At 43.7% G+C, this 15,114-nt stretch overlaps 1 protein-coding gene across 3 annotated transcripts in view; it reads right to left on the bottom strand.

Moving 5' to 3' along the window:
* CCDC192 (coiled-coil domain containing 192) overlaps positions 1-15,114 on the bottom strand; it is an 851,244-nt gene that overhangs the window by 185,450 nt on the left and 650,680 nt on the right. For all 3 annotated transcript variants that reach the window (XM_078675607.1, XM_078675606.1, XM_078675605.1), the window contains one exon: positions 2,607-2,739. In XM_078675607.1, the coding sequence (XP_078531733.1) occupies positions 2,607-2,739 (133 nt within the window). The remainder of the gene's footprint in view (positions 1-2,606; positions 2,740-15,114) is intronic.

Here is a 15,114-nt window from a genome sequence, read left to right as displayed (position 1 = left end):
TTTTCTATACATTTACAAGAGATTAAATGTAATACTGGAAAACATCATAAGGGAGCAGGATAGACTACCTCTGATCCCCTAGACCTTCTCAGGGTGTGCTTAAAGGATCTGTTTCTACTTTCCTGACAGACTATGCTATGCATTCCATATACCACAATAACTTCTGTAACAACATACAAATTATCTACAAAGGAGACGGTCTACATTGAATTTAAAACTCTGCATTGGTACCTACATGTTGGTACCTAAATACGCCACACAACAAAATAACTCTATTCAGAGCTACCCTACCTCTAAGCACTTAAAATTATTATTTTACTGTTTCACTGAGTTTTCCCCATGTGTGGAGGGGGGAGGTGTGTGTGGGGGATGTGTGGGGTGTGTCTGTGAGGTGTGTGTCTGCGGGGGGTGAGGTGTATAGGTGTGTGTAAGTGTGTGGGGTATGTGGGTGTGGGTGGGGGTGTGGCTGTGTAAGCTGTGTGTGTGGGTGTGGGTGTGTGGGGTGTTTGGGTGTAGGTGTGAGTGTGTGCGGTGTGTGGGGGGGGTGTGTGTGTGGGGGGGATATGTGTGTAGGATTTGTGTGTATGTGTGGGATGTGTGGGTGTGTCTGTGAGGTGTGTGTGTGTCTGTGGGGGGAGGGAGGTGTGTGTATGGGATGTGTGGGGTGTGTCTGTGAGGTATCTGTGTGTGTGTGTGTGTGTGTTGGGGGGTTGAGGTGTGTGTGGGTGTGTGGGGTGAGTGGGTGTGGGTGTGGATGTGTAAGGTGTCGGTGTGGGGGTGTGGGGTGTTTGGGTGTGGGTGGAGGTGTGCGTGTGTGAGGTATGTGTGGGGAGTGTGTGACTGTGGGGGTGTGGGGTTGTGTGCGTGTGGGTGTGTGTAGGGAATACTTGTAGGTACCTAAAACAGCCACAGAACCCAAAAGCTCTTTTCAGAGCTACCCTACCTGTAATCACTCAAAATGATTATTTTACACTATTATTTTCACTATTTTTCACCAAAGTACGCTCCCCGGTACGTTCCCCGGTGCGCGTACCGGGCGATCCCCCCGCGAAAATCGAAAAAAAAACAAAAAAAGAAAAAGGGTACAAAGGTACATGGTAAAATATTGAAACACATGAACTAGCCAAATAACATAATGGGATATATGAACTTGAGTCGAGGCTTCGTCACATAATATGAGCAAAATGTGTTATGGATTAATTTCATTAATGTGAACTTATTAATCAGTATAAATTTGTTACTTTCGTTTATTTTATATAATTTGCAACCTTGAATATCAATTTGTTTTAAGTTTTTGTTTAAGAATCCTCACTGTTTTTGTAAATAGCACTACAACTACCAGAATGCCTTGCCTAGAGAGGGGGAGGTTTACAATGTAACTCATGACCTTTAAAATCAAATGGAAAGAAAAGGGCGGCACCGTGATCATGATCTCAGTTAGAGATTGAAACGCGTTGGTGTTTGGAAAGTTTGGAGTTCTATTGAAATAAATGCTTTGATTCACCTTAAAGGAGTTTTGTAGTGCGACCCAACTTCTTTTCTTCGTGGGAAGAGATTATTGAATTTACGGCGGTCTGCTCGACCGCGGAATAACGCACGGCTGAGAAGCAGCGCCTGGACCGCGAAACGAGCGCAAAGAGTTTTTAAAAAAAAATATATATATGTATATATATATATATTGACAGAAGGCAAAGAGACGGCATAATTAGGTGAAACTGTCAGTTAAAACATACTATTTTGAACTAACAAAACCACCAAAATTCGCTAGATATAGTTATCGCAAGTAGCTATAACGCGTGCTCTAAAGTAACTACAATTCGCGCCTCCATCATGCACAGTGTTGTCATCAATTATGTTATTTTAGATGTTGTACTGATGTTATCAGTGATTTCATAGAACATGTCGTGAGTGATGTAATATGGGAGGTAATTAAGAGTGCATTGCGAGGGCGCTATTTATAGTTACTATGGAAATGTGGTACTAACTATACCTACCCAGCGGCGACCGCCACTAGGTAATATATATATTCATATAAAAAATAGAAGTGCTCCTGGGTCCATGCGGGCAGCGCAGCACTATTCCAGTGTTCATTACTTGAATGAGGATCCTACGATGCAGAGCATCAGGTATCAGGGAATGGAAGAAGATTGCATCCGTGGCTGGATCACACTTTAGAGGCTCTTGGTAAAGTAAGAGTGAGATTTCCTCTTTTTCTTCTGAAGGCTGCTAAAATAAAAGTTGGAGGAGGAGTAGCACATGCCAGCCTACATGGCTCCCGATTGAAATGTCATTCCATGATAACATCTGCAAAAATAGTTTAGGCACGCTTAAGGTGCTCACAAGTATGTTCTAATGACAAAAGTGGCAGGTACTGCAGGCACTATTGTGTTGGTAATTGCCTACAAGCACATTAGGGGCCCTCGCTTTCGCTCTTAGTCCCCTAACTCGGGTAGCAATAATGGCTGTGATCTCCCTGCAGAATTGTCAATAAAACTCTTCAGTACTATAACAGTTGTGGATTTTGTTAACACAGTGCATCAACGTGAATCTAGTATAATTGCAGTAACATTTTCCAACACCCAAAATATGAAAGCTTTCACACTGACCTCTAGGGGCTTGTACTGCTTTATACATAGCCTTTATTTTCTCCTTCAACTCCATGATAGTGAGAGCACCATCCTGCTTCGCTTGGGCTAAATCCATTTGTAATTTCTTTAGTTTTCTTTTGCTTCTTACTTGCTTTTGAGACAAATAACTAATTTTAGAAACACTGAAGCAATAACGGAAACAAAACACAATACCTAAAAATGATTTAGCACAATGTTAATGATACACTGATAATGAACACATGAAACTAAATCATACTGTATCTTACACAATTAATTTAATGTAGCTTTAGAAACTGTGGCTTTACAGCTTACATTAAGTACGCTTTGTCCACCCATGGCTTTACACAGATACACTGTAACATATTATTGTATAACAACTTCAGATCACTGAGGTCAATCCTGTACAATTACTTACCTATAACTTTCTTTTATGTTTGCTTTGCGGAGTTCTGAGTTTCTAACTCCCACCACCTCCATGAATAAGCATTGAACTGCTCTGCCTCATTAGCACATGGCCAGGAAGTCAGGGCTGGGTTGGTTGTGTTGGAGTGAGGTCAACACTGATTTGCATAGAGCTGTGTCCTTATTTATATGCAATGGTGTACAAAATAACAATGGAGTGGGATATGTCCTCCTGACTAATTACTGGTGACTGAAATAAAATCAAGCATACCATCCATCGCTTTATTGTATATTACAATGCCGTGACCTAAGTGTGACAGGGACGCCCAGATGTGGGTCCCATGCTTACTGTGCATGCACCTGACTGAAAAGCCCCAATCAGGGCAAAACCGGTCTTCGGTTGCTTGTGTTCTGATCCAGGGCGGACCTGGCAGTTCAGGCTTGACTGTTGCTATCGGAGCATGGTCAAGACTGATTTGCACATTACTAGGTCCAAAATGAAGCTGCAAAATAATGTTAGAGTGGGATGTGAACCCAAGAAATTATGAGTTACTGAAATCAATTCAAGCATACTATCCATCACTTTTAGTACACTTCATTGTGATGCTTAAGAGAGACCGGTATGCCCAAAGGGGGGTCCCGTGCTTACTGTGCCACTGGATCCAAGATGCACTCGACTGATAAGGCCCAACTGAGGCAACACCGTTATGACAAGAATCCTGTGCACACGTTAAGCGAGGTGTATACTTGTATCATGCTTAATCCAAAGAACACAATAGTTAGTAAATGAAACAAAGTGGACCCGATAGAAAGTCTTTTTGTTCTTCAAAGGATTGTATTTGACCTTCCTTTGTTGAAAGGTAACTTCAAAAGCAAATGACCAGCCAACATGTGTTTCGTCAAGCAGGCAAGGAGCCCGTGACTCTTCAGGGCTGGGGGTGAAATGAAAAACATAGTACAGTATGGAAAAATGTGTACATGGCGTATTGTCTGTGAAATGGTGCATAGCGCAGAAGATCACCTTAAGTGAGTGAAAACCCTTATGGATGTGAAAGCGAGAAAAAAAATACATATCACATGTTAGGTAGTGACATCACACATGAGATAGGTAGAAACCAAGTGAGGAAATATAAAAATATGGTTTCGTGAATACTGAGAAGAAACACAAGAAATCAAAAAACAACCAATATCAATAATCTAGAAGAACAGAGTCGGTACTCTGGCTAGGAACCCAAAAAAGAGGATAACGTGACACATGAGATGGTGAGAATTGGACTGGTAGGTAACAGTATCAACAGTAAGAATTATATAGGTTTAGACAACCATACAGTGTGGAAAATAAGTCTCACCGGTTATGCCGGCAACATAAGTGAAAAAATCTAAAAGACGTTCCATTCAAAAGAACAAGCAGATTGGCTAGTTAGACAGAGAAATTCAATCAACATTTAATTCATGGAGAAGGCTAAGAACCCGGATTCATGCCCACACGTCTTAACTTTCTTGTGGGTTCCCTGCCTTCACCTGTTACTTACTGCCCCCCCTGCCTTTTCTTTTCTTTCAACAGGACCGTTACCCAATTTGTGCTTACAGGTATTTCTTTCGCCTAAACATTTGCTGCTGCGCCAGTATGCTCCCACCCCCTTTTTTTTCTCTTTCTACGGTAACCTTACCGTTCTTTCTTTACTCACTTGTGGCCGCAATTAGTTCTAAAACCTTTTTTACATAAACAATTTGATCACTTTTTGCTCAATGAATTCTGGATTTAGACTGGTCTTAACGACACCATTGCAACTTTTGTTTTTTATTGAGGCCATTGATTACTTGTGCATGTAATTTATCATTTGGGTATCTAGACTTTCTTAAGCCTGACTTGAATGTGAACCTTTAGTTCTATTATCTTAAACATTAACACTTTCTGCATGTCATGTAAGTTATATGACCTGATAATATCTGTCTGACTGCCCCTGGACCGTTTTAACACTGTTCTTTCACTAAGTAGTAATGTTTTGCTTTTTGTGCATCGTCCGGGTTCTTACCCTTCTCCATGAATTAAATGTTGATTGAATTTCTCTGTCTAACTAGCCAATCTGCTTGTTCTTTTGAATGGAACGTCTTTTAGATTTTTTAATTGATGTTGCTGGCATAACCGATGAGACTTATTTTCCAGACTGCATGGTTGTCTAAACCTATATGTTATGTTATGTTATGTTATGTTATGTTAGGGTTTTTTTGTAAAGCGCACGTACGCCCGTGGGCTTCATGGCGCTGTTGAAGTAGGAACCTAACACAACAACTTACTGAAAATAAGCCTGTCTGAACAGCCAAGTTTTATAAGAACGTCTAAAAGTTAGAAAGTCTGGGCTGAGCCGAAGGGAAAGTGGTAGGGAGTTCCATAGGACAGCAGCTAAGTAATGGAAACAGCTGCCGCCCTGACGCTTTCTCCTGTAAGAGGGAACAACCAGCAAGTCTTTATTGATGGATCTAAGATTGCGAGTGGGCTTGTATTTGGAGACCAACTGATTGATGAACTGAGGCCCTATGTTTTGTAGACTCTTGTATATGATACAGCCGGACTTAAACATGATTCTTTGAGATACAGGCAGCCAGTGTAATTGTTCTAGGCCAGGCCTGATGGAACACCGCCTAGGTTGTTTAAGAACAAGTCTGGCTGCCTGGTTCTGCACTAGTTGGAGTCTTTTTAAAAGGCCAGATGGAAGGCCCAGGTACAGACTATTAGAAAAGTCCAGCCTGGAGAGTACCAGTGCGATGGTGACCTGGATAATATTCTTACTGTTGATACTGTTACCTACCAGTCCAATTCTCACCATCTCACGCATCACGTTATCCTCTTTTTTGGGTTCCTAGCCAGAGTACCGACTCTGTTCTTCTAGATTATTGATATTGGTTGTTTTTTGATTTCTTGTGTTTCTTCTCAGTATTCACAAAACCATATTTTTATATTTCCTCACTTGGTTTCTACCTATCTCATGTGTGATGTCACTACCTAACATGTGAGATGTATTTATTTTTTTCTCGCTTTCACATCCATAAGGGTTTTCACTCACGTAAGGTGATCTTCGGCGCTATGCACCATTTCACAGACAATAAGCCTTGTACATATTTTTTCATACTGTACTATGTTTTTCATCTCACCCCCCCAGCCCTGAAGAGTAACAGGCTCCTTGCCCGCTTGACGAAACACGTGTCGGCTGGTCATTTGCTTTTGAAGTTACCTTTCAACAAAGGAAGGTCAAATACAATCCTTTGAAGAACAAAAAGACTTTCTATTGCATCAACTTTGTTTCATTTACTACCTATTGTGTTCTTTGGATTAAGCATGATATATGTATACACCTCGCTTAACGTGTGCACAGGATTCTTGTCATAATTACCGAGTGGGTCCTGGCCACTCTCTGCAGAGGTTTCGGGGTCTCCTCTGACCTTGCTGCCCCGTCTTCATTATTGTTGTTTTTTACCTAACACACACCGCTACCAGTTAAGGCCCCACACTTCCTGTATACGTCAAAACCCTCCTGAGGCAACACCGTTCTTGGGTTGCTGTGTTCTGGTTCATGAAGGAATTAGAATGTTCCTATTGGGGCCGGGGAAGGACAGATTTATATATGGTTGGATCCAAACTGAGGTGGCAAGTTGAGGAAAAAAACAATGGACAGGAATGATGTGGGCTGAATAATTACCACTGGGTGAGAGTAATTCAAGCATATCATTCATCACTAACTAACTGGGGCGGCAGAAGCTTCACAGTGGGGGCCACAAAACTCTGGAATAGCATTCCCAACTCCATTAGGTCTCTTTCCTCTCTGATAGCCTTCAGGAAGGCTCTCAAAACTTGGTTATTTAATAAATAGAGATCTTAGCTTACTCAGGAATGCTAGCGCCAAGACACCGTTTGGTATTTGTACGCTCTGTAAATCCTAATAACATAACAAGGGTCAATTGCTACAAGGGTGTACTTGGTGCTCAGTTTAGGTCTAACAGTAAGTAATGTGGCAGCAGGATACCAGATGAAAGAGATTACAATTCACAACTGGATCCCAGTGACCACTGACTACCCATGGAACCAGCTGCTACCCACAAACCAGCTGTTATATTTATACATAAACAACACTAGAAGCACATTTTTATTGGCCACTGACTCAGACGAAACTACTCTATCTACTTTTTGTCTCCATTAGTGCTTCCTGTTGTGGCCGTGCAATCTCTAACAGCTGCAGAGCTCGTCACCACTGCAAAACCAGGACAACATGCCATAGGTGTAGTGGATTTCCCACTTCTCAGATGGGTGCCATTTCCAAACATACATATATGTGAACACAACAGTGTATGTATTGAGCTTGTGGAAAGTACAAGTTGCAGTAAAGTTCCTTGATTATCCCCCAGCAATGATTGCAATTCAGAATGTTTGGACCACTGCCAGGTTTTCATTAGAGCTGCCATCCAATTAGTGATCACAGTGATGGGTGAATTCTAAGCTGCGCTATATTAGTTTATCTAGTGCATGAGTATGTGCTTCAGTGCAAGCAGAAGTACCAGCTCTTCAGAACATGCACATTCTAGTGATCCTGCCTGGTGGAAAATCACCTGCTCTCATAAATCTTACTGTACCACACATGTGCCCCACGCATGAAAGGCCTTTCCTGCACAAGTGCAGTGTGTGGCCACATGCAAGGAAGGTGACGTGGCTTTTAGGTTGGGCATTTGCACATCTGTATTCTGAGGTCACACAACAAAACCAATCAAATAAGCCAGTTTCTATCAAGAGAATCAGGCAGCGATGTCAAACAGGATGGTAGGTGCTCAACTCAATGGCCTCAGAAACCTCTGTTACATAGTGTCCCTCAGGGAAAAAAAGAAAACAATGTTGTTCAAAGACCCTTTCCAATCTTCTCGTAAATTTGTACAGACTACGTAGGAAACAAACTCCCTACTAGTGCAACCAGGGATAGAAACTGCTAGAACCTGCTGCACAAGTGTTCAGCTGAGGGTACAGCAGAGGCTTAGTGTCTGAAAGCACTGAGCAGTTCAGGAGGAGGGTGACAAGCAACTGTAGCAGGTATTCTGCTGGGAAGCAGAACTGTGCTTGAGAGTACAGGTGGTCGAACAGGAGAACTGTACTCCTGAGGCAGAAGCCGGGAGCTTTACCCGTATTTTAAATATTTGAGTGTCACTTTGTGTAATAACTGTGTTTTTTAAACCTACCTTACCTCGGTTGAATCTTGGGACAGTAACTCTTATCCTGGCAACCCGCGCAGCGGATCTTAACGCTGTTGCGGACTTTGACCAAGCTAACACTTGCTGACGCCATTGCCGGCGTGTACCGAGGCCACGCCCCTTCGAGGCCACGCCCCCTGCTCAAGTTCAAAAGGCGCTGAGAACGAGCGCTTTGCCAGAACTGTACTCCTGAGGCGGAAGCCGGGAGCTTTACCCGTATTTTAAACATTTGAGTGTCACTTTGTGTAATAACTGTGTTTTTTAAACCTACCTTACCTCGGTTGAATCTTGGGACAGCAACTCTTATCCTGGCAACCCGCGCAGCGGATCTTAACGCTGTCGCGGACTTTGTCTAAGCTAACACTTGCTGACGCCATTGCCGGCGTGTACCGAGGCCACGCCCCTTCGAGGCCACGTCCCCCTAGCGCCCTCCCAACATCACTAAATATGTGTCTTTGGCGGAAGCGCAGCGGACGAGCGCAGCGGGCGCGCCGTCAGCGCGCCGAAGGCGCGCCTAAGGCAAGCCCGTCTGCGCCCGTCCACGCCAGGACAAGCCTAGGGCCAGACACTCTGGAGCCTTCCACCCAAGCAAGATTATTATACTCCAGAGACTCCCTGCTTCAACTCAATCAGTCTCCCCAGCCTTCTTGTACCAATATCCTTACAGGTGAGAGCTCGCGTGCCTATTGTCCTCATTGCCCATTTAAATTTACTTCAGCAATGGAAAACCAAACACCCCTGACAACTATTAATATGGCCTTGGTAAATTGCAGATCTCTGTCCAAACACGCTCACGAAATTCATATGCTACTAGAAGAGGAGAAATTTGAGATTCTGTTTCTCACTGAGACATGGCTCACTCCAGACTAAGATTATGATATTGTACAGGCGCTACCACAGGGCTGACTGGTGCAACACCTGGACCGAGCAAAGGGAAGGGAGGTGGGATAGCTATTATCCATAAAGACCAATTTGCATATAGATTTCATGACAGCCCCCTCACGGACTGTGAAAATGTACACTTTAGCATCCAACTGTCCCCATGTAATTCCCTTTCAGTAGTCCTCATCTACCGCCCACCAGGGGCTCTGGGTCAATTCTGCAGCTCCCTCTTGGAATTCTCCACGGCCATAACTAGTACTCTACCCAATTTACTAATTTTAGGGGATCTTAATATCCATTTTGATAATAGCGACGACAACATCTCATCAGAATTGCTTTTAGACCTGGCTACCCACCACCTCCATCTTCAGAGCAACCTACCTACGCATATCCTTGGACACTTACTCGACCCTATTTTTTGCAACATCGACGATCTTAAAATAAATGCCCCAATCCCGATGCCTTGGTCGGATCACCTGCTCATCCCCTTCAGGTGGGAGATTCCGACTACCCCTCCTCCTAACCAACCCCCTGGTAAACCGGCTCGTCCCTGGGCCAAATTAGATACCGAAAATTGGAAGCAGGTCTTGGAACTTTCTAAGCCAAGCCATGAAACTGACCCCGTAATAGCGGACGCGGAGTTTTCTTCTTGATTGAAAACTCTCTTAACTTGATCCTCCCAAAAAAAACGTATCTGACATCCCGTAAAAAAACTTCCTCCCCATGGTTCACCCAAGAGACCCGCCTACTGAAGAAGCTCTGTAAAAGGGCGGAGAGAGTGTGGCGGAAAGACTTTAACCCTAATAGCAAGAAGGACTATAGACTGACCATTCTTAATTACAAAAAAGCCCTGAAAAACGCTCAAACTGCTTTTTTCCAGGAGAAAATTAGTTCTGCATCCTGCTCGTCGAGGGAGACTTTCCGAATTGTAAAACAACTTTTAAAAACACCAGAGCCCATATGCTCGACTGACCTCTCGGACAACCATTGTGACAAATTGGCCACTTATTTTGATCAAAAGATTCAAAATATTCTTCAGCAACTTCCGCCGCTCACCCCTCCGAACCCTCCTTCCACGTCCCTAAGGCAGGTCCAGAACCTTAATATGGGACTTGATACATACACTCCCATAAGTAATGACACCTTGTCCCCCATTCTCCAATCTCTGAAGAGTGGCTCATATTAAAGCAGGTAGCTTTTACCATTCTTGGACCCTTGACAAACTTGATCAATGCCTCCCTAGCAGATGGACTGGTGCCCCCTAGCTGGAAGAAGGCGAAGGTGAGGGCCCTACTTAAAAAACCCAATCTAGACCCCCTCAATTTATCCAATTTCAGGCCCATCTCCCTCCTCCCGTGTATTAGCAAGCTGACAGAAAAATTCATCAACTCCCAGCTGTCCAAATATCTTGAATCAAACGAACTACTTAAATCCTCCCAGACAGGCTTTCGCCCTGGCCAGGGTACTGAAATAGCGATGGTGATGGTGGTCGAAGAGGCCAGGAAGATCATGGATGCAGGAGGATCAGTGGCAGTGATCCTCCTGGACCTGAGTGCGGCCTTCGACACAGTTAACCACCAGATCCTGGCCCAACGACTTAGAGATCTTGGGATCACAGGCGTTGCCCTGTCCTGGTTGATTTTGTTTCTTCATGACCGATCATTCCAGGTGATAGAGGGTAGTTATACATCTAAAGAGACCCCTATACGTTGGGGAGTGCCACAGGGCTCCTCTTTGAGCCCTACGCTCTTCAACGTATATATATCCCCTCTGGAAAAGATAGTCACCCCATATGGTATTAAACTCCTGACGTATGCGGACGACACCCAGCTGGTTGTCTCTCTCACTCAGCAGGAAAATCCTACCATCGACCTTTATTCCTGCCTGAGAGACATAGTCAGCTGGATGGACAGATCTCACTTGAAACTTAATAGTGACAAGACTGAGATACTGGTGATGGGCAATCAGTCCCATTTCCGCCCGGACTCTCTCTGGCCCTCATGCATGGGTAAACCCCCAATCCCCAAACCCGAGATTAAAAGCTTTGGATTATGGTTGGACCAAAACCTCACCATGCATACCCAGGCAAGGAAAACGGCCGGAGTCTGCTATGGGCTCCTGCGCTCCACTCGGAAAATTCTACCATTGCTCCCTTTCCAATCAAGAAAACTCCTGATCCAGGGCCTCATCCTGTCAGGGTTGGATTATGGAAACGCACTGTATCTTGGCACACCGCGGAAAGTAACTTCTAAACTACAAGTAGTGCAGAACGCGGCTGCACGGATTCTTACCAACACCAAGAGTCGTTGCTCGGCTAAACCGGCTATTGAAGCACTGCACTGGCTGGCCGTCATGGAAAGAGTGTAGTTTAAGGCGCTTTGCATCACGCACAAAATTCTTAACGGTAAAGCCCCCCCTATCCTCAAAGATCTGGTGACTCCTTATAATACTTCCAGACCCCTCCGATCTTCTAACGCCCACCTAACTCTGCCACCTAAGATCAAGAGAGCACGAGCGGGAGGTCGGCGTTTCTCCTATAACGCCTCTAAATTGTGGAACTCCCTCCCTCCTGATCTCCGCGCACAGCCCAATCTTTTGGCATTTCGAAAATGTCTGAAAACATGGTTGTTCCCGTAAGCCTCCCCTCTTGATTCCGCCTGTACTTGTTAAGCGCTGGGACTCTTCCGGGCAGCTATGCGCTCTAGAAATCTCTTAACATTTAACATTTAACATTTAACAAAATGTAGGGAGTGAGTCTCTCTACCACGTCAGTAACCTTTCCAGAGTAGCAGGTGATTTTGGCAGAGCTAGAACATGAACCTCTAGTCCCCAGTGGAAACAGATCATCACCTTTTGTGCCTCATTCATGCATGTCCATAGTAAACAAAAGGAAGATACAAAGGAAGTTTACAATATATTTATTCAAACTATTGCAGTCTGTTTTAAACAGAGGTACTGCGATAAGGAAACAAATACAACTGAGCAACGTGATCAACATTACTGGCAGGCTGTATACAATGAGCAACCTAACCATGGCAACTAATATATCTATCTAGGCCTACCTGGTGTATGTAGTTAGATGGTCTGCATCATAGGTGTAAACTTAGTTTACGCAAGGCTGCTGGTTCCGTTCCAGGACTGGTCTCTCTGCTGAAATTCTGCACTCTGCTCCTCAAGGGGCCGAGACATGGTTTATATGATAAGAATTACTTTGTAGGAAAACCACAGCTGTGCCACCGTGTTATGTCTAAAAGAATTAGGAGATTTTGCTGTCCGGGCACAAGAAAACAATCTACCATGTTGTTCGACCTTGTGCGAGATGTTCAGTCTGAATCCCAATAAGAGTCACTGAATAAGAAAACAAGTTAATTACCTGTAACTTCAGTTATCCAGTATTGGTATCTTTCATAGATTCACATGCTTAGAATCATACCCGCCGATGAGGTGGGAGTCTCGTGGTTCAATAAAACATATACACTATAGTCATAACACCATTAAGCAATAGGCTACTATGGACAGCAAAGTCACTACATTAGCCTATCTTAGTCTTTTTGTAAAAAGAACCAAACTTGGAACCCGGCCAATCAGGCTGCAACACCCTCTTAGAACCTTCCACAGAGAGGCAAACCCTCAGATTTTCATAGCACAAGTGACAGTAAGATGTCTATAGATAAGGTAAGCCTCTCCGGGGAGGAGGGTGGGTTGCATGTGAATCTATGAAAGATACCAATACTGTATAACTGAAGTTACAGGTAAGTAACTTGTTTTCTTATCCAGTATTGGGGTATCTTTCATAGATTCACATACTTAGAATCAGAATAGCTAGCAGTAAATAATGCTTAGTCGTATAGTGGATGGTGGGTATCATAAGAAAAGACAATAGATACCGTGTAAAATCAATATAGTACTGCAGTACATATTCGAATCTGAATAAGAGAAATACCAAATACATATGCATCAAAATAAACATACCTATATATTAAACACTTTTCTGTAAAGGTATAACCATTTTCTTACAGAGGCTTACCTTACTTAAAAAGGTTTCGTAACACTGCTTGACCCACTGCTGATTCAGCCTCTGTTGCCAGATCAAGGCAGTAATGCCGTGTAAATGAGTGCACATTTTTCCAAGTTGCAGCACGCCAAATCTTCTCCAGAGGAACTCCAGCAAAAAGAGTAGTAGATGAGGATACTGCCCTTGTAGAGTGAGCCTTAGGTTCATTTGATAAAGGATGTCCAGCTTTGACATGGCAGAATTGGATAGTAGATGCAATCCACCTTGTGATAGTGGACTTTGTCACAGCTGTTCCTGGCTTTTGACCACCATAGGAAATAAATAATTGGTCGGATTTTCTGATGGATACAGTAAGTGAAATGTAGAATTTTAAACATCTCTTGACATTCAAGGTATGTAAAGATTTCTCAGCAGAGGAATCCTTTCCATTTTAGTGCATACGTTTTCAAGGTAGAAGGAGCTCTTGCTCTAGCAAGAATGTCTCTGCAGTCTTGAGGTAAATGTATCTCCTTAAACTCTGTGAATCCAGAAACCACGCATGAAGGTGCAATTGGACTTGACGAGGATGAAAAATCTGGCCTTTGCTCATTGACAATAGGTTCGGGACTGCTGAAAGACGGTACAGTCTGCGTTTGGATAGTAGGCAAAGCTCTGTGAACCAATGTTGACGCGGCCATCTCGGTGCAATGAGAATCATGCAGCATGGTTCCATCTTGAGCTTGTGCAGAAGTCTTGGGATCAACGGGAAAGGGGGAAATGCGTATGCAAAAATCCCCGTCCATCTCATCATGAAGGTGTTCCCCCAAGAGCCCTTCTCTGGTTCCCAACTTGCAAAGAAAGGGCACTTTCGATTGTTCCTGGAGGCAAAACGATCCAGATTTGGCTTGCCCCACATTTGAAATACATTCTCTACAATTGTTTGATCCAGCTCCCATTCGTGACAGGACTTTGAGGTCCTGCTCAGAGTGTCTGCCAAAGTGTTGTGGATCCCTGGTAGATGTTCCACCTTGATTTTGATATCGTGAGAAGGCAGCCATTCCCAAATGGTTTGCGCTTCTTGAGATAGAATGTGGGCCCGGGTACCTCCTTGCTTGGTTAGATAATGCATGCAAGTGGTGTTGTCGGTTCTGATCAGAACGGTTGACCCTTGAAGCCATGAGAGAAAAGACTGCAACGGTGGGAAAATGGCTCGAAGCTACAGAAAATTGATATGCATCTTTGCCACAGAAGCAGACCATCTCCCTCTTATGCAAAGATCTTGAAGGTGGGCACCCCACCTGTGCACCCCACCCTTCTAGGGAGGCATCTGTTGTGAAGATAAAATCCGGTACAGAAGGCTGAAAAGTGAGCCCGACTGAGGCATTCTTGGAGCGCATCCACCAGGTAAATGCATAACTGGAGTTATTTTCACTAGGTCGTCGAATGACCCCGAGATTTACAGCCACTGATTGTCCAGCTCCTCTTGAATCAGCCACATTCTTAGACGGGTATAAGGTACAAGCAGAATTGCTGATGATAGTATTCCCAGAACATATTTGATAATCCTCACAGAAGCAAACTTTCTTTTTAGGAGGTCTGATGCCCCTGGAAATTGAATTCTTTGAGAAGGACAGAGGACTGATTTTTGAATGTTCAGAGACAGTCCTAGGGATTGAAAAACTTGCAGGCATGTGGACGTTGCGTGAGAATCCTGTTGAAAGGAAGGAGCATTTATTAGCCAATCGTCCAGATAAGGGAATAATTGGATGCCCTGAAGTCTGAGATAGCGTTATTAACAAGGGGTAACCCAATAGGAGTCAGAAGGACCTGGGTATCAATTTGTTATAGAAAAAGTGATCCTAGACATTAATTCAACTTACGCACTAGTCAACAAAAATCAAATAATCACTTCACTGTAGATTACCATTTGATTGAATCATTTAGGTATGTAACAAAAAACAATCTTACGCCCAAGATAGTTTGTTGAAGCAGGAA

Source organism: Lissotriton helveticus, chromosome 2_1, assembly GCF_964261635.1.
Source record: "Lissotriton helveticus chromosome 2_1, aLisHel1.1, whole genome shotgun sequence".
NCBI lineage: Eukaryota > Metazoa > Chordata > Amphibia > Caudata > Salamandridae > Lissotriton > Lissotriton helveticus.
The sequence above is the reverse complement of the archived record's forward strand: the minus strand, read 5'-3'. Positions and strand labels throughout refer to the sequence as shown.